The 19,471-nt window shown below is 36.3% G+C and overlaps 1 protein-coding gene across 6 annotated transcripts in view; it reads right to left on the bottom strand.

The window, feature by feature from the left end:
* MPP5 (membrane palmitoylated protein 5) overlaps positions 1-19,471 on the bottom strand; it is a 93,197-nt gene that overhangs the window by 18,938 nt on the left and 54,788 nt on the right. For all 6 annotated transcript variants that reach the window (XM_003901941.3, XM_031669101.1, XM_031669100.1 and 3 more), the window contains 5 exons: positions 11,884-11,961; positions 11,224-11,370; positions 10,735-10,896; positions 9,725-9,802; positions 190-373 (listed from right to left, as the gene is read on the bottom strand). In XM_003901941.3, the coding sequence (XP_003901990.2) occupies positions 190-373; positions 9,725-9,802; positions 10,735-10,896; positions 11,224-11,370; positions 11,884-11,961 (649 nt within the window). The remainder of the gene's footprint in view (positions 1-189; positions 374-9,724; positions 9,803-10,734; positions 10,897-11,223; positions 11,371-11,883; positions 11,962-19,471) is intronic.

The following is a 19,471-nucleotide window of genomic DNA, read 5'->3' on the forward strand; positions in this document are numbered from 1 at the left end:
AAGGCCAAAGAATTGGCCACATTCTATTTAAGATACTTATGCTGCAGGTACAACATAAAAACCCAACTACATGAAAAAGTAACTGGAAGACTTTATTAAGAGGCATGAAAAAGTGAGTTTTTCTTTGTGAAAGCTTGCATTTTGAGTGTTCTTTTAATACTATGTACTTTCTACCATATTGTGTCTTACCTGGAACAAGGCCAGCTAGAGGTTGATTATCTTCGTCCCCTTCCCTGTAGGCCTGCCACCAGTTTGGATCCTCTTGACTGATCACATGAAGTATATCACCTTTTTGAAAAGACAGACCTAACTCTCGACACGGAACATAAGGGTCATCTGAAGGGTCATAGTCAAAATGAGCTTTTACATGGATCTAAAAGATAAAAAGGGCAAAAATAAAAACAACAATAAATGGCAATATAAAATGTTTCATATGAATATAATTTAAATGCTACAATTTATTATTTTTTAATTTAAAAAAAATTTAATAGAGACAGCATCTCAGTATGTTGTCCAGGATAATCCCAAATTTCTCGCCTCAAGTGATCCTCCTCCCTCAGCCTCCCAAAGTGGTAGGATTATAGGTGTAAGCCACTGCACTTGGCCACAATTTTTCATCAGTGCAAAGAAATTTAGTTGGAAGAAAGGTGTTAAGTAACGGTGTTTTGGGGCAGTATTTTCTCAGGCTGATCTGTTGTCTTCTCTGCTGACTTGCAAATATGTACAAGGATACAACACTGTTCGCAGCTACAAGCTGAGATACAAGGTGCCTCAAAAGCGTGAGAGGAGAGAAATATAATAGAATCCTGACCTGTGAAAACAATGACTCTGCAATAAGGTATGCAATTTCCAAATCACAGCTACTGGAAAAGGTACACTTTACCTTACCATATCTCATCATCTAAGCAGGTGAATATGAGCTTCTCTGGGGCTGTCAGTCTCTTGACCCCTCTGTCAGTCCAACTATGCCTTAAACTCTCTTGGTGTTTCCTTTAAAGGATATGTTCACGAAACAAGCACACTACAAAGGACTAAATATAACTAAATCCAGTCTATAATCAATTCTTATTTGTATGCTATGTAGGCTTTGACATATTATTAATGGTATAAGTTATAATTTTTAATAATACTGTGCTTTTGGAAATCAGAATAAATCAAAGAATTGTGCTATTCTACTTAGCATTAAGGGTGGGTAGTAACTCTCATGAACAATATAGTTTATATTATAAGCTATTTCGTATGCCATTTCTTCCAGTATGCCTCTGTAAGATATGACAGACTATTCTTACTTCTAAGAAGTTATAAAGGAATTAATATTCCCTTTAACTTCTCCATGTCTAATTTTTACCTAACTTGGGCAAGTTGTATGTGACACTTCCAAAATCTGTAAGAAACCTACTTCATCTAATGAGATCTCACACATATTTGTAATGAGCATTTCTGCTCACATATTTGCAGTGAGCATTTCTGTCACACAAAGGTTAAATTCCAAGTTCAGGCTCAATGAACCAAGCAACAGATGAACAGCCTAAGAATTCAAGGTCCATTTCTATCCAAATGTTATTTGGCTCTGGCTTTCTTTTTTCTTTTTGTCTGAGATGGAGGCTTGCTCTGTTGCCCAGCCTGGAGTTCAGTGGCATAGTCTTGGCTCACTGCAACCTCCACCTCCTGGGTTCAAGCGATTCTCATGTCTCAGCCTCCCAAGTAGCTGAGATTACAGGCACTCACCACCACGCCCAGCTAATTTTTGTATTTTTAGTAGAAACAGGATTTCGCCAGTTGGTCACACCAGTCTCGAACTCCTGACCTCAGGTGATCCACCTGCCTTGGACTCCCAAAGTCCTGGGATTACAGACATGAGCCACCACACCCGGCCTTAGCTTTCTTTTTACTCTCACCATAATTGAGGTAATATGTAATAAAGAGAATGCCAGCCTGCCCCAAAAGGGGCACTCTTTAAGCGCTTGAGACACTGACTAAAATGAGTAGTGTCGATGATAGACTATATGAAATTGGATAAAATGCTAAGTGAGATAGATAGATAGATAGATAGATAGATAGATAGATAGATAGACAGACAGACAGACAGATAGACACAGATAGATAATGGCTTTAAAAAATTTTTGGCTTGTCATTAAAGAATATTTTCTAATTTCAAAGAAATATTTTATTAACTTCTGTAAATAGGAAATAAAGCTAAGTCCTAATATACAAACTGAAACTAAGGTTAAAAAATGATCTAGTTAAAAATATAAAGATAAAAAAAAGTTAAATAGCTATAAGTAAAACTTAAATGTTATTATGCCTTTTGGGGATAACTTTTGATATATTACACAGGTACAAAAAATACACATTATCCTAAGTGTATAGCATAGTGAATTTTCACAAACAAAACAGACCTGTGTAACTAGCATCCAAATCAACAACCAGAATATCACCAGCACCTCAGAGGCCCCACCTGGTCTCTTTCAGTTACTACCCATCCCATCCCCTCCAAGGATAAACATCATCCTGATTTCTAGAAACACTGATTAGTTTTCCCTGTATCTTAATTCATATAAATGGAATAGCATAATCTTGCACCAAATATAGTTAAGATATTACATCAAATTTGAAAGTGTTGTGCCGCATCCTAAATGGAAAGTGCCCTAAAAAGCCTTGTTCTAGATGTGAAAAAATACTTTTTATTAAAATCTTGAAATCTTTGTCAGTCAGCACTAAAAATGAATTTTAGAAAGTTGTGTGGGATAGCAGTGAATCAAAACACAGTTAAGAGATTGAGCAAAAAAATTATAAAATTTATAACCTTGGCATGAGGAAAAATCTCATATGTAGTATTATCTAGAAACATGTTTTTTAAAAAAAATCTGTGCTTGAGCACCATCCTATCAATTAATAATACTTCTAGAATCTGTTTGTTACTTTTTTGCCCGGAAAAAAAAAACAAAAAACAAAAAACAAAACTTGAGAATCTAAAAATGGAATTTTAGGCATCACTTGGGGTAGTGGAGAGATCAATTTTACTAGATTTTTCAAAGATCAAAGCAAAGTACTTGTCAATCTTGATTGATAATTTTATCAAATCACATTCTGAAAGCATACCCAACATGTTGTTTTTCAAAGTGTTTTTGCTCAGATCACCTGCCTAGGATGTTTATTAAAATGCTGAATTCTCATGCCACACCTCAGACTCTCAGAATCTGAATTTTAATCAGATTCCTTGGGTAATTATTAGGTACAGCAATCTTAGAGAACTACTACCCTGAGAGAAATTAAGAAGACCACTGAGGAGGGAATATCTACATTTATGACCATTGCCACAGGCCAACAAAATCACCCAGAGATGCTTTTCCATGTACTCTTGCCTACGCAGTTCTCATCCCTTAACTATTCTGATTTAACTGGCTTGGAATAGGGCCCCTCTTTGTGTAGGCTGGGAAGAGAACATGCTTTACTTACGTGACAAGTTTATCTAGTCCCATCTAAAATGTACCCTAAAATTAAGAGAAAAAGCTCTTACTTTCCTAAAATTAGGAAGAAAAAGCTCTTAATTTTTCCTAAGGAAAATTTATTTCATATCAGAAAAATTAACGATTTGAATGAGTTAAAGTCTGGGTATTGCCTTAACAGATACTATACGACTTCTACCCATATATTCCACTGATTAATTCCTACCAGTTCTAGAAGTTTTCTCCACCAATCTTTCCTGTTAGTGGCAAAATTATTTTGTTTCTCATACAACAACAAAAAAAGCCCCTTTAAAATGAAGGAGATAAGCTGACCCTCATAGGAAAGATCCAGGTTCTCATAATGCTATAATAATATCACAACAGTATATCTGATCAAAACAGTATTTGGCTTCTGAACAAAACAAAATCTTTTGTTTACATTTCAAATTACAGAACTGTTTGGACACAATTATCTTCTAGCCCAACATTTTCTTTTTCCTTTTTTAAGTGTCTATAAGCTGTTCACATTTGAAGTCCTAATGATGAAATGGGGATAGGGTACAGGGATAATGATTCATCAGTTTATTTACATTTTTTTTAGGGATCCAATGTTCCAAAATATTGTTTTTCAACAAATCAAGAAGGCTATTTGAATTACTTATTAATAAAATTTGTCCTACATTGTAATTTGGGATAGTAAGTAGAGTAGTACATATATAAAATATGGGAGGGGGCATGTTCAATGTTTTTTAATTGATAAAGGTGTAAAATAAAATTAGCCGGTGGCACAGTAGATGTTCATGGTACAGGGTAGCTGTTATCCCAACTACTTGGGAGGCTGAGGCGGGAGAATCACTTGAACCCAGGAGGCGGAGTTTGCAGTGAGCCAAGATGGCACTGCTGCACTCCAGCCTGAACAACAGAGTGAAACTCTGTCTCCAAAAAAAAAAAAGAAAAAGAAAAAGAAAAAAATCTTTTGGAGAGTACTGATCTAAAACTCAGGATCCTGTATTCCACTTCCTCAATGGACACTCCTTTGAAAAAGTACAAATTTGCCACAACCACCTGGACAGTGTACTTGGGAGACAACTTTGGGATTAGCTTAATGGACGAGTTAGTACCCATGAAGGTAACGCTATCACATTGGTGACACCCTCAAAATCAAAGAGGAAAAAAAAAAAGGAAGTCTGGTTTTTCCCTTTTCTATTATGTCTAAGTATTAGGTTGGCTTTTATACTTTTTATACTGCTTTTTTTTTTTTTTAACTGTTAAGTTCAGGGATACAAGTGCAGGTTTGTTACACAGGCAAACTTCTGTCTTGGGGGTTTGTTGTACACATTATTTCATCAACCAGGTATTAAGCCTAGTATCCATTAGTTATTTTTCCTGATCCTCTCCCTCCCTCTACCCTCTACCCTCCAAAAGACCCTAGTGTGTGTTGTTCCCCTTTATGTGTCCATGTGTTCTCATCATTTAGCTCCCACATATAAGAGAACATGTGGTATTTGGTTTTCTGTTCCTGTGTTAGTTTGCTAAGGACAATGGCCTCTGACTCCATCCATGTCCCTGCAAAAGATATAATCTCATTTTTTAATGGCTGCATCAGTATTCCATGGCGTATATATGCCACATTTTCTTTATCCAGTCTGTCACTGATGGGCATTTAGGTTGATTTCACATCTCTGATACCAAAGTATTTTTCTTTGTAATTTTTATTTCTGTATTTCTTACTATCACAGATTTATCTTTAACTCTTAAAGTTCATTGTAGAAGAGAAAACAGTGAAAGTGACTCAAGGAAAGCCTTAACAGCATCAAACAAGTTTTTAAGTATCTCCCCACAACACTAGAATTCCTCCTTTCCCCCATCCACCAAGAAATATCTTTATTAATACATTTTATACCTATAATGGGAAAGCAATGTATGTGATAGCAATGGTTCTCAACTTTTCTTTACAACACAGTTACCTCTGTAGTGCCTGGCACAGAGTACATAATCATATAGCTTATATGTATTAAACAACCAGTAATCTGTTAATTTTCTGGTACATATTCTGTAACTAATAAGCAATGTCATTTAAATACACTCTTTGTTAGATTATGGCATTAGACTAAATGAAAAAATCCCATTCAGATAAAGGTCTATTATGTCCTCCCTACATATTATTATAGAATAGAATAATCTAAAGTTTTACAAACTAGTCTGGGAAATCCAATCCTTCCTTTTTTTAAAAAAGGCTGAGAGAAGGAAACTGCACAGTTTGAATACTGTATCAGTTTCCTAGGTCAAATGTGCTGGTTACCCAGGAAGTGAAATACGAAGGTGCCAAGACTCTTGCCCTCTGCTACTGAAAGAGCAGCCACTGATTGCTATGTGTGATACAAAAGAAATTTAAGAACTCAAGAGAGTACTTCTCCTGACACAGCTTATTATTGCCATACATGACATCATAATTCAACAAGTGATTATATAGGAATTTCAGATAACACTTATTTTGTATATCTGTCTTAAATGTGCTTCTAACATCACAAAACATAAATCAGAAAGGTATCTGCTGCTGCTCTCAACGGATGCTGACCTGTACCATAATGATACTCAATAAACTGGTTCTAATTTCTTTAGATCATTAATTCCATAGATAATTATTCTGCATATGTCAACCAAGATTATGAGTTCCTATTACTGTTTCCTTTCTGGACAGCCTTAGTGAGCTTTAATAACAGCAGTTCATTTTAAGCCAGTTAGGTTTGACAAAACTTGGCAAGATACATTGCAATTGAGAGTTGTTCATAATAAAAAGAGAAAAGAGGGGCTGGATGTGGTGGCTCATGCCTGTAATCCCAGCACTTTGGGAGGCCAAGGTGGGCAGATCACCACAGGTCAGGAGTTCAAGACCAGCCTGGCCAACATGGTGGAACTCTGTCTCTACTAAAAATACAAAAAAAAAAAAAAAAAAAAATTCAGCCAGGCATGTTGGCGGGCGCCTGTAATCCCAGCTACTTGGGAGGCTGAGTCAGGAGAATGCTTGAAGCCGGGAGGCAGGGTTGTAGTGAGCCGAGATGGCACCACTGTACTCCAGCCTGGGTGACAGAGTAAGACTCGGTCTCAAAAAAAGCAAAAAACAAAAGAGAAAAGAAGGAAAAGAAAAATACTGCACATCAGTCTATTCTGAAAAGATCCCTACTTTAAATACGAAAATAGGCCGGGTTCGGTGGCTCATGCCTGTAGTCCCAGCACTTTGGGAGGCCAAGGCAGGCAGATCACCTGAGGTCAGGAGTTCAAAACCAGTTTGGCCAACATGGTGAAACCCCATCTCTACTAAAAATACAAAATCAACCAGGCACTAAAAATACAAAATCAAACCCCATCTCTACTAAAAATAGCGCATGCCTGTTATCCCAGCTGCTTGGGAGGCTGAGGCAGGAGAATTGCTTGAACCTGGGAGGTAGAGATTGCAGTGAGCCGAGATGGCGCCATTGCACTCCAGTCTGGGCAACAAGAATGAAACTCCATCTCAAAAAAAAAAAAGATAAAATAAAAATAAATAAATACAAAAATACCTTAAAATGCTGTATTTTTGGCTGGGTACGGTGGCCCACACCTGTAATCTAGCACTTTGGGAGGCCAAGGCAGGTAGATCACCTGAGGTCAGGAGTTTGAGACCAGACTGGCCAACACAGTGAAACCCTATCTCTGCTAAAAATACAAAAATTAGCTGGATGTGGTGACATGCACTTGTAGTCTCAGCTACTTGGGAGGCTGAGGCAGGAGAACTGCTTGAACCTGGGAGGCGGAGGTTGCAGTGAGCCCAGATGGTGCCACTGCTTGCCTCGGTGACAGAGTGAGACTCCAACTAAAAAGAAAAAGAAAAAAAAAAAGAAAAAGAAAAAGCTGCATTTTAAAAGGGATAGACCTGGCCTGGCATTTTGCTCTTTCTCCCACTTTCTTCATTTTTAAGCTACTTCATTTTCCAGTTAAGTAGTTCCTGAGATTGTTCACCATGAATCTATATTCCTTTGGTCTTCAGATTAAACCAGCCTTTTATTCTTAATCAATAATGAAAGGTGGGGGTTAAATAACCACCAAAGTATAAGTAAGTTATTTCATTCTTAGGTTGAAACAATCTGTGTAAATTAATTACTTTGATATTCTGTTTTGTATACAATGAGAATCAACAAGTTTCAATGTAACACTTCGATTAATTTTATCAATGAAAAAAATGGCTTTTCTTTTACAGAATTCCAAATTCTGCATGAATAGCAGGAAAAAAAATGTTGAGAAAACACATCTTGGCTGGGCATTGTGGCTCACATCTGTAATCCCAAAACTTTGGGAGGCTGAGGCAGGTGGACCGCTTGAGCTCAGGAGTTCAAGACCAGCCTGGGCAACATAGTGAAACCCACCTCTACCAAAAGTACAAAAAATTAGCTGGATGTGGTGGTATGCATCTGTGGTCCCGGCTACTAGGGAGGCTAAGGTAGGAGGACTGCTTGAGCCCAGGCAGTCAGGGCTGCAGTGAGTCATGATCACACCACTGCACTCCAGCCTGGGCAATAGAGCCAGATCCCACCTCAACAACAACAACAACAACAACAACAAACAAACAAACAAAAAAACATGGCTTAACTTCCGACATTCATTCTAAAAGACAAAAGTCATTTGCTCAGGAGGGGTGGATTATTGTAGATAAGTAAGTAGGAGCATATTCCAACCCTCTGTTGTTTCCTCAGTTTGCAGAGCTACTTTTGAAGTTCAGGGCATAACACAGAAGAGATACAAGGAACCGCACAATGCACAGAGAATCAAGCTGTTTGAATTCAAAGACAAGCTATATTTCCTCATTTCTCCTCCTACAAAAAATTGCAAACATGAAGTAGGTTGCAGATACAATATCAACTTCAGTATGTTCTGTAAAAAATGAAGGGAAAACATGGAATGATAGCCAAATTATAAAGCATTATCTGTGATGAAATATTGAGAGAAAAATGAAACTGTGTTGTTTCTCAAACTGCTATGCTTTAAAGTTAAGAATAACAGATGCAATACATCAAGCTTCCATGTTAATTCAGCACTTCAAAGTCTATCATTTTTAAATAGCTTTATTGATATATAATTCATATAAAATTCACTCATGTACACAACTGGACGGTTTCAGTATATTCACAGATTTGTACCATCATCACCACAAACAATTTTAGAACATTTTTATCCCCTCAAAAAGAAACTTGGAACTGATTAGCAATCACCATTCTCTCATAACTCCTTATCTCCACATCTAAGGAATTACTAATCTGCTTTCTCTCCTACAGATTTACCTATTCTGGACATTTTAAATAAATGAACCAATAAATGACCTTTTGTGACTGGCTTCTTTCACTCAGCATAATTTCTTCAAGGTTCATCCATGTTGTAGCATGTATCAGTATTTTAGTCTTCTAAAATTACCAAATAATATCCCATCATACATACATATTTTGTCTTTCATTCATCACCTGACAGACATTTGGGTTGTTACTACTTTCTAGCTACTATGAATGTTGCTGCTGTGAACATTCATGTAGATGTTCTTATGTGAATATATGTTTTCAGTCCTCTTGGATATATACTTTGGAATGCAATTGCTTGACTGTATGGTAATGGAGCCTAACTTTTAATAGATCTAGCTGAGTAAATGTCTAACAAAACAATATACTCTAAAATAAGGGTTGCACATACTTTTTAAAAGCACTTGCCCCACCCCATACTAAGTTAACCCATCTGTAACTACCAAAAAAAAAAATTCAGAAACTGAAATTATTTTCTACTTTTTATTTTAAAAAGGTACAGAGTTGGCTGGATGTGATGGCTCACACCTGTAATCCCAGCACTTTGGAAGGCCAAGGTAGGCAGATCACATGAAGCCAGGAGTTCAAGACCAGCCTGGCCAACATGGCAAAACCCTGTCTCTACTAAAAATACAAAAATTAGCTGGGCGTGGTGGCATGTGCCTGGAATCACAGCTACTCAAGAGGCTGAGGTGGAAGAATCATTTGAACCCGGAAGGCATAGGTTGCAGTGAGCCAAGATCACACCACTGCACTCCAGCCTGGGCAACAGATGGAGACTCCATCTCCCACCTTCCAAAAAGAAAAAGGTGCAGAGTTTACTAATTTAAAACATTGATAGTTCATATTTATTTAAATAAAAATGATTGAATTTATCTGTATTTGAGACAGTAACAGAAGCAAACAGTAGCCATGGAACACATAAATAATGAACATTTAAAAATCACTTACTACTGTTTCCTTGGCAGGAGGCGGCTTGATCTGTTGACTGGGAATCAGAACAAAAGTCAAAGTACCATGCATATCAGACTGTAATAGAAAGATCAGATTTTTAAAATTTGTATTTATGAAAATCATTCCATGATTTTATGATCTATATTCCCTAAACTGGACTATTTCAGAACCCCTCCACAGACTTAAATGACCAGAGGCACTTTGCTCTACCAAAGCAATGAATGGGGCTGGGTGAAAATAAGTGTGTGAAGATGTTTCTATATTTTACAGCAGATAGTAGAGATTCCACTGTAATAACAGAAGCTGAATAACTAGGACCATAAATCTGGTCTGTGGGTATGTACAAAGTGATCATAAATTGCCCTCAAAAGATGTCCAGCAATGATTTTGTGATTATACTAGCACTATCCAATAGAACCTTCTCCAATGATGGAAATGTGCTATTTCTGTATCTTAATAATGGTAGCCATTAGCTACATACTGCTTCTCAGCACTTGAAATGCACCTAATGTGAATAAGGAACTGAATTTTAAATTTTACTTAATTTAAACAGAAATAGCTACATGCAGCTAGTGATTATTATACCGGACACTGCAGATCTATAGCACTGCTTTATCTAATATTATTAGGAAAACAACAATCAATTACAGATAATAAAATAAAAGAACACAAAAAATCATGAGGACACAGATTTTGTTTTGTTACTGTTTCCCAAGTGGCCAGTGCATATTAGGCACTCAATAAATATGTACTGAGTGAATTAATGAGTTATATTACTGATTCCAGAAAAATAAAATATATGTGATAGTGATACATCAGAAAGTAGAAAAATACCAGTGGTACCACCCAAAAATAAAACTGCTAACAAATACTGTGGAACAGTTATATCATGGAAAAATCAGGCTAGAAATCATCCAGTGCTCATAACAGTTATTTAAAAAATATTTTAAAGTCTAATAAGAGCTTTCTAAAAGCTATCAATCATTCTTCTAGCTGTGTCAACTTACCAGCAAGTCAAAAACCTCATTGACATCTTTCCCCCGAATTTCAATGCCATTAATCTCTAGAACTTCATCTCCTTCATGCAACAGACCACTTTTCTCTGCAGCACCCCCTTTTACTATCCGGCTAATGATGACAGAGTCCATTTCATTACGAACTGTAGCACCCTAAAAAAAAAAAAATATATATATATATATATATATCTCTATATCTCTCTCTCTAATTTAAAAACAAAAATAATATGATTTTTGTTAAGTATTTATTTTTAAATTCTATTTTTTTTCTATTCAACAATACTAACCTTCAGTTATCTTAAGAAAAAATGTATTTACACAACTAGAGTAATCATAATTAGATTTAAAAGTTGACCATTTCCCCCACATTTTCCACTTCAGAAATACTCTATTCATTAGAATTCTGAAGTTAACCAGACTTCTGAAGCACACAACAGCAGAAAAATGCACTTGTTTAAAAACAGTATGTGGGACACTTACCAATGGAATATCACGAGCCTTTTCTATACGAACTATTTTTACAGTTTCTCCTCCATACTGGCCAATACTTTCATAAACTCTCTCATCTGTAATGGGCTCTAGCTGCATTTCCTGTTCAGCAACCTTATCGTGGGCCAGTAAAAGTGCCTGTTTCAAAGAAATCCATGGTATTTTAAGTAATAGCATGATTTAGTTCTGCACAGTGATTTTTAACCTCACTATGTACATAGTATTCTGACCATTAAATCTTTAAAAGTGCTATAATTAATTACAGCTAATAATAAAGATGTGTTAAAGTATACTAAGGGCATACTCTGGAATGGGTTATGAAAGTCTAAAATGCTTATTAAACTTCATAAAATAACATCAATGTAAAGGCTTAAACACTCTGGATAATTAAAACTTACAGAAAATATCACCAAAGGGGGGAAGAATTTTTGCCTAACTTTTAAAGAAAAAGTTGTTTCAAAATAATTTAGTTCATTTTAAATCTGAAAATATATAATCCAACAATAACTACTATGTTATAGATGGGGTTGTAAACATCAAAATAGGCTAGAGAATGTTCGACATCTCTTCCAGCCCTGGAATCTTTGATTTAAAAAAATAAAAGAAGAACACTGGAAAAACCACATATATAATATTCTGTCCATTTTCTACCTGAATATGTGGAGTATTCAGCAAAGCAGTTAGTTCTTGTCCTTCCTTATGATGGACTGGCTTCAAAACAGTTTGTACCTAAGAAACAAAAATAAAGATTATTCTTCCTAGATTATAGGAAGTATCAGTAGCACCTGTATGCAGGGTCATATTTTTTTAAAGTACAAATTAAAATAATAAAAAATGCTTGTAAGAAATAAAATCACCAAAAAGAATCATGAGAGTTTTCAATCTTGTTATTATGGATAACAACAGTACTTCTTATTAAAAAAAAAACACTAAGATTTTGGTACTTATGCCTATAGACAAAATACTTCCATCTTGAAAGTTTCTCCCAACATACCATAAAATTCATTAATAATTACGTAAGAAAAGAAAAACTGTCCTAACAGTTACCTTGCTATTTTATAGTTTTTAAATCATTTATGTGACTATTTAAAATCAGAGATGACAACTTAGAGTTATAGTCAAGGCTGGGCACAGTGGCTCACACCTGTAATTCCAGCACTTTGGGAGGCTGAGGCAAGTGGATTGCTTGAGTCCAGTAGTTTGAGACCAGCCTGGGCAACATAGTGAGACCCTGTCTCTATTTTATATATTTTTTTATATAATTAAAAAAAAAAAAGAGTGACAGTCTAACAAGATGAATTTATATGAGTGCAATGGAACAATCACCATAACATAATGGATTACATTAAATTTCCCACAGTCGAGAAATCTTTGTCTTCCTACGATAAACTCCCCTTGCTTATAAATTTTTTTAGCCTGTTTCCTTATCTACTACTTATGGTGCTTCAAAGACTGATTAAGAAAATCTTAAAACAGGCCAGATGCAATGGTTCACACCAGTAATCCCAGCACTTTGGGAGGCCAAAGCAGGCAGATCACTTGCAGTCAGGAGTTCAAGACCAGCACGGCCAAAATGGCAAAATACTGTCTCTACTAAAAATACAAAAATTAGCCAACCGTGGTGGTGTGTGCCTGTAATTCCAGCTACTCAAGAGGCTGAGGCATGAGAATGACTTGAACCCACGAGGTAGAGGTTGCAGTGAGTTAAGATGGTGCCACTGCACTCCAGCCTGGATGATGTAATGAGACTGTCTCAAAAAAAAAAAAAGAGTAACTTATAATTAATACAGGAACCCAGTAATTCTATACCTTTTATGGCTATTTTAAATCATTTTATCAGTAATTTCCCTGTCAAACCCAAGAGATGATAATTTGGGGATTAATTAACTTTACCATAGCAAGTGGATCAAAGCAATGACAGTACCAAAACCAGTCTGTCCTCAGGTTTTGGTACTTAGAAAATTGTATTTCTAATTGTAGAGTTCTATATGTATAAACGGGATGGCAGAGCAAATATTATCTTCTCCAAGAACTCAACTAAAATCTTACAATAGACAAGGCTTTAAGGCTTTAAGACCCAGGATTTAAGACTGTGGGTAACTAAAAGTTGTTTTTAAAAGAGGGTATTTTCCCTTTTAAAGTTTATCAAGTCTACATCAATTTTAAATGAAATTTGTAGTCTTGATCATACACCTTTTGACAGCTGAAGAAACTCTGAGGATGGGAAGATAATTCTGGATTAAAAATGTACCAAGGGTGTACACTTTTACACTGAGTCAGCTCAATAATAATTTTCTGTATCAGAGATTCTTTCCATATTCCCACTTCTAAGTCAGTTCCTAAACATCTCTGAGATCCTCCCTTCTAAAGAAATTTAGAACTCCCGTGTTTACCCACTGCCCTACTAACCTATATGTTGCTTATTCTAGTGTCAACACATACCATCAGCTACTTCTACAATGGCGTTAAGGAATTAAAAAGCTATTCTTTTATTCTACTGCTCCTTTCCATTGGCCTATAAAAATGCCCTAATCTCTTATCTTTAAAAATACCTTTTCCTGACCTTGTACACTTCTTTAGCTATACTACTTTTCCTTGTTTCCTTCAGAAGCAAGATCTTTTTGCATTTTAAAACTAATTTTTTAATTATAAAAATGATTTTAAATGTGAAAAATCAGAAAATTGATAAGCAAAAGGAAGGAGGTACAAAGATGGACTTTTATTATACTTAGGGATAATCACTTTCATATATATCCTTCCTGCATTTTTCTACTTGTTTTTACCAAAATATTTACCTTGATATATGTATCTGACAAAGAACTTGTAGCCAGAATATATTAAGAACTCTTACAACTCAAGACGATTAAAATGGAAAAGAGATTTGACTGGATATTTCACAAAAGATAGAGAAACAGCCAATACACATATAGAATAATGCTAAATATCATTAGTCGCTATGTAAATGCAAATCAAAACAAGATACTATTACCTACCTACTAGAATCATAAACAGGAAACAACCTACATATTCATCAATAGGTGAGTGGTCAAATTGTGGGATATTGAAAGAATGAAATGATAGTCAGCAATTTACAAACTACTGATACAAGAACAACATGGATGAATCTCAAAAACATTATACTAAGCAAAAGAAGTCTGACAGAAAAGACTACCTGTTGTTTTATTACATTTATATGAAATGCCCACAAATGACAAATTTGTAAAACAGAAAGCAAATCCGTGGATATTCACAGGGCCTGAGGATTGAAAGAGGTGATTATTGTCTGCAAAGGGCCATGGGAGAGAAGCTCTATGGAGTGATGGATGCTTCTATTAACTTGATGGCAGTTGTACATTTTACAGATGTACATATATGTCAAAATACACTGAACTATACAATAAAATACACTCATTTTAAGTGCATGTAAATTACATTTCAATAAAATCAGTTACTCTAAAAATGTACCCATAACATCTAAACTTTGAGAAAATTTCTATGTATATATCCCTTCTTTATTCTTCACATTTATTTTTACCAAAATGAGATCATGCTACTCATACTTTTTATCATAGTATTTTTTTTTTTTTTTTGAGACAGAGTTTCGCTCTTGTCGCCCAAGCTGGAGCGCAATGGCATGATCTTGGCTCACTGCAACCTCCGCTTCCCGGGTTCAAGAGATTCTCCTGCCTCAGACTCCCGAGTAGCTGGGATTACAGGCGCCCACCACCACACCCAGCTAGGTTTTTTATTTTTAGTAGAGATGGGGTTTCACCATGTCGGCCAGATTGGTCTCGAACCCCTGACCTCAGGTGTTCTGCCCACCTCAGCCTCCCAAAGTGCTGGGATTATAGGTGTGAGTCACTGCGCCCGGCCCCTATAACGGTATTTTATAACTATTTTGACTTGATACTAATAAATTACTAAATATTTTGTTTTTCTATGTCACTAAATATTCTTTAATTCTAAAACAGAAATATGACCATTCTAGTTCTGAGTGGCTCTCTGTCCCTTACAAGATTAAGTCTAAGCTCCTTAGTATTAAATCTAAGGACCATCAACATCTGATTCTTTCGTCTTTTCCAGTCCTATCTCCTGGCATTCCTTATGCCTTAACCTTTCTGATTCAGCATTCAACTGCTTGTTCCCTACACAAACCATGCTGTCTCCCCATGACGACTGTGATTATACTAGCTGTCCCAGCTACCTGAATTGCCTTATTCTACTTGCCTAGATAACATGTACTCATAAGACTGAACACATTTGATTTAAAATTATCAATAGGGCTGTTTCCCCACTAGACTGAGCTCAATGAAGATAGAATTGTATCTTATTCAGCTTCATATCTGGCTATTGGCAGAATGTCTGACCAATAGCACTGAAATATTTATGAATTCAATGAAAGGAAGAGAGGGTAGGAAGTCATCCTTGATGTCTCCTTTACCTTTATTACCCACATAGAGACACTATATCCTATTAATTTTCTATTTAAATATTTCTATAATCCATGTGCAACTGCTATTCAAAAATCTTACATCTGGACAATTACAATAGCCTCCACATTACTCTATGTTTCCACTGACTTTCCACAATGTTATCAAAGTAATACTTTAAATTAGAAGCCTGTTTATATAGATCTGTTTAAAATTCTTCAGTAGATTCACAATCATGTATAGAATAAATTTCTTGCTTTAAATTTTTTATGAAGTGACCTTTTCCTGTTAAATTTGAGAAACACAAAAATACTAGTAAAATTACCTATTTTATCTAACATCCAGAGATAGCCTTTTTAATAGTTAATTAATTCTTCCAATACCTCGAGATATGTGTGTGCATTTGTATAAATTAATTCATATTTTCCCTGTTCCTATACAATTTCATAATTCATTACTTCCTCCTGTTTTATTGCACTGGCTGGGACTGCCAAAAAATGCTGAATATTAGTGGTGGGTATCTGGAGTTTCTTTATCTTATTCAAGACTTAAATGGCAATGCGTGGGTGTTTCACCATTAGGGAAGATGCTATTGGTTTCTGGTATTATTCTTTTTCTTTTTTCCCCCAAAGTGCTTTGTTATACATCTGCTATTATTTTTGACTATTATCAAGTTAAAACAATGTGCCTGGCTTTCCAAGAATTTTTATCAACAAAGAAAAAGTACTGAAATCTTTTCAGATGCCTTCTCTGCATTAAAATAATCATAGGGGGCTAGGTGCTGTGGCTCACACCTGTAATCCCAGTACTCTGGGAGGCTGAGATGGAAGGATTGTTTGAGCCTAGGAGTTTGAGACCAGCCTGGGTAACACAGTGAGACCGTGTCTCTGCAAAAAAAAGAAATTAGCCAGGCGTGGAGGTGCACATCTGTAGTCCCAGCTACTCAGGAGGCTGAGGTGGGAGGACTGCTTGAGCCCAGGAAGTCGACGTTGCAGTGAGCCATAATCATGCCACTGCACAGCAGCCTGGGTGACAGAGTGAGACTCTGTCTCAAAACAAGTATCATATGGTTTTCTCCTTTCACCTATTCACATAAGTTAATTCTTTTAAAATATTTAAAATATTTACCAAAGTAATCCACCATAAGATAAATTTAAATTTATTAATGGCCTTCAGGATCTAGACACCATCTCTTTTTTTTTTTTTTTTTTTTTTTTTTTTTTTTTTTTTTTTGAGACAGAGGCTTGCTCTGTTGCCCAGGCTGGAGTGCAGTGGCACAATCTCAGCTCACTACAAGCTCCGCCTCCCCGGGTTCATGCCATTTTCCTGCCTCAGCCTCCCGAGTACGACCATGCCTGGCTAATTTTTGTGTATTTTTAACAGAGATGGGGTTTCACCGTGTTAGCCAGGATGGTCTCGATCTCCTGACCTCATGATCTGCCTGCCTTGGCCTCCCAAAATGCTGGGATTACAGGCCTGAGCCACCGTGCCCGGCCTCTGGACACCATCTTTTAACATTAAGTCCTACTACTTACTTAGCATTCAAGAAATATGCCAGGCTTTCTCTCTCACTACCACCTCTGTACCTTTTGAGAATGGAATACCTTTTTCTCTTTCTTACACTTCCTGGTAAATTCCCAGTCACCCCTCAAGACTGAGCAAATAAAATGTCCTTCTATATTTCTTCCTTCTTCCCATAATTCCCCTCATCCTTCCCATCCTCCCAACACAGAATTAGGCATATCTTAGTGCTGTTGGCACTTTTCTCATACTGCCATCATAGCACTTCTCATTAGACTGTAATTGTTTACTCATTGTTCCTCCACAGCAAAAGCCTAATTCAACTTTCACAGGTTGATAAACATCTAGGTTGTTTCCAGTTTCTGACTATTATCTGGTTGCTATGAACATCTGCTTTTAAGCTTTTCTGTGGATACGTTTTCATTTCTCTTGGCTATATACCTACAAGTGAAATGGCTAGGTCACAGTATATAGGTACATTAGCTTTAGCAGATTCTGCCAAACATTTTTCCAAAGTGGTAGTACCAACTTCTACTCCACCAGTGATGTATGAGAGGTTCAGTTGTTCCCTAAGTTCACAAACAATACTGACAGTCTTTTAAATTGTAATCATAGTCATTCTGGTGTCAGTGTAGGGGTATCTCATGTTTTAATTTGCATTTCTCTGTTGGCTAATGATGCCTAATATCTTTTCATTGCTATTGGCCATTTGGATTTCCTCTTTTTTGTGAAGTGATTGTTCTTTGTCAATTTTTTTTTTAACCAAGTAGTCTTTTTTCTTATTAGTTTCCAAGAGTCTTTTTTTTTTTTTTTTTTTTTTTGAGACAGGGTCTCACTCTGTCGCCCAGACTGGAATGCAGTGGTGCAATCTCGGCTCAAAGCAACCTTTGCCTCCTGGGTTCAAGTGATTCTCCTGCCTCAGCCTCCCAAGCAGCTGGTGCACGCCACTACAGCCGGCTAATTTTTGTATTTTTTTAATTTTTAGTAGAGACCAGGTTTCACCATGTTGGCCAGGCTGGTCTTGAACTCCTGACCTCAAATGATCCACCCGCCTTGGCTTTCCAAAATGCTGGGATTACAGGTGTGAGCCTCCCAAAGTGCTGGGATTACAGACTGCACCTAGGCAACAAGAGTTCTTTATATATTTCATGGACAAGTTTTTGTCATATATTTACACACACACACATATATATACACACACATATATATACTTCAATATCTCAAAATCAAATACCATTTCTCAGTGTGTTGGCTTTCATTTTTACTCTCTTAAAGGTGTTTATAAGTTCATCTAATGAAATCCAAGTTCTAAATTTTCTTTATAAAAGTACTATAATATCTTAGGGCCAGGCGTGGTGGCTCATGACTGTAATTCCAGCACTTTGGGAGGTTGAGGGGGTGGATCACGAGGTCAGGAGATCAAGACCATCCTGGCTAACACGGTGAAACCCCGTCTCTACTAAAAGTACAAAAAATTAGCCAGGCATGGTGGCGGGCACTTGTAGTCCCAGCTACTTGGGAGGCTGAGGCAGGAGAATGGCGTGAACCCAGGAGGTGGAGCTTGCACTGAGCCAAGATCGCGCCACTGCACTCCAGGCTGGGCAACATTGCAAGACTCAGTCTCAAAAAAAAAAAAAAAAAAAAAAAAAGCACTATAATGTCCAAGAAATTTAGTTTGTGTTTATTAGTAAATATCCTAGATCATCAAAGATTTAATCTAGACCTTAAAATTTGAGGTTTTCATAGGCTTTATTATTATATGGTACCTAATGTTTAACTGGTATTTTAAGCTGTATAAACAAAGAATACTTCTGAATGTTTCACTAAATTTCTTGAGATGTTTTTTTAACTTAACCTCACTAGGCTTCAATATTCAGAGAAACAGGGGAGTTGGACTGGTGACTGCTGATACTTTTTTCCAGCTGTAAAGTAAAGGCAATGGGTCCATTTAACCTTTACCATTTTGTTATCAGATTTAACACTCCTCTCTTTGTTGAGTTCTGACTATGTGCTTTTTTCACAAGTATTATGTACTGAAAGGGCAACTTCACAGTCATGTACACTCCAGGGGAAACCATTCACATTCTATCACTGAAGACACTATAATACTGTAAGGATGTCAAAGCAAACTTTCAGAAAATCTCCTTTATACAGTACTTTTAAAACTGTGAACTATCCTATATTCACATATGTGAATATGTGAACTATCCTAAAACTAATATTCAAAAGTGATTTTTTTAAAAGTCCTTTTTAACAACTTCTTTCTTCCCGAGGCATTTACTCTTTAA

The sequence above is a fragment of the Papio anubis genome, chromosome 7 (assembly GCF_008728515.1).
Source record: "Papio anubis isolate 15944 chromosome 7, Panubis1.0, whole genome shotgun sequence".
Classification (NCBI taxonomy): domain Eukaryota; kingdom Metazoa; phylum Chordata; class Mammalia; order Primates; family Cercopithecidae; genus Papio; species Papio anubis.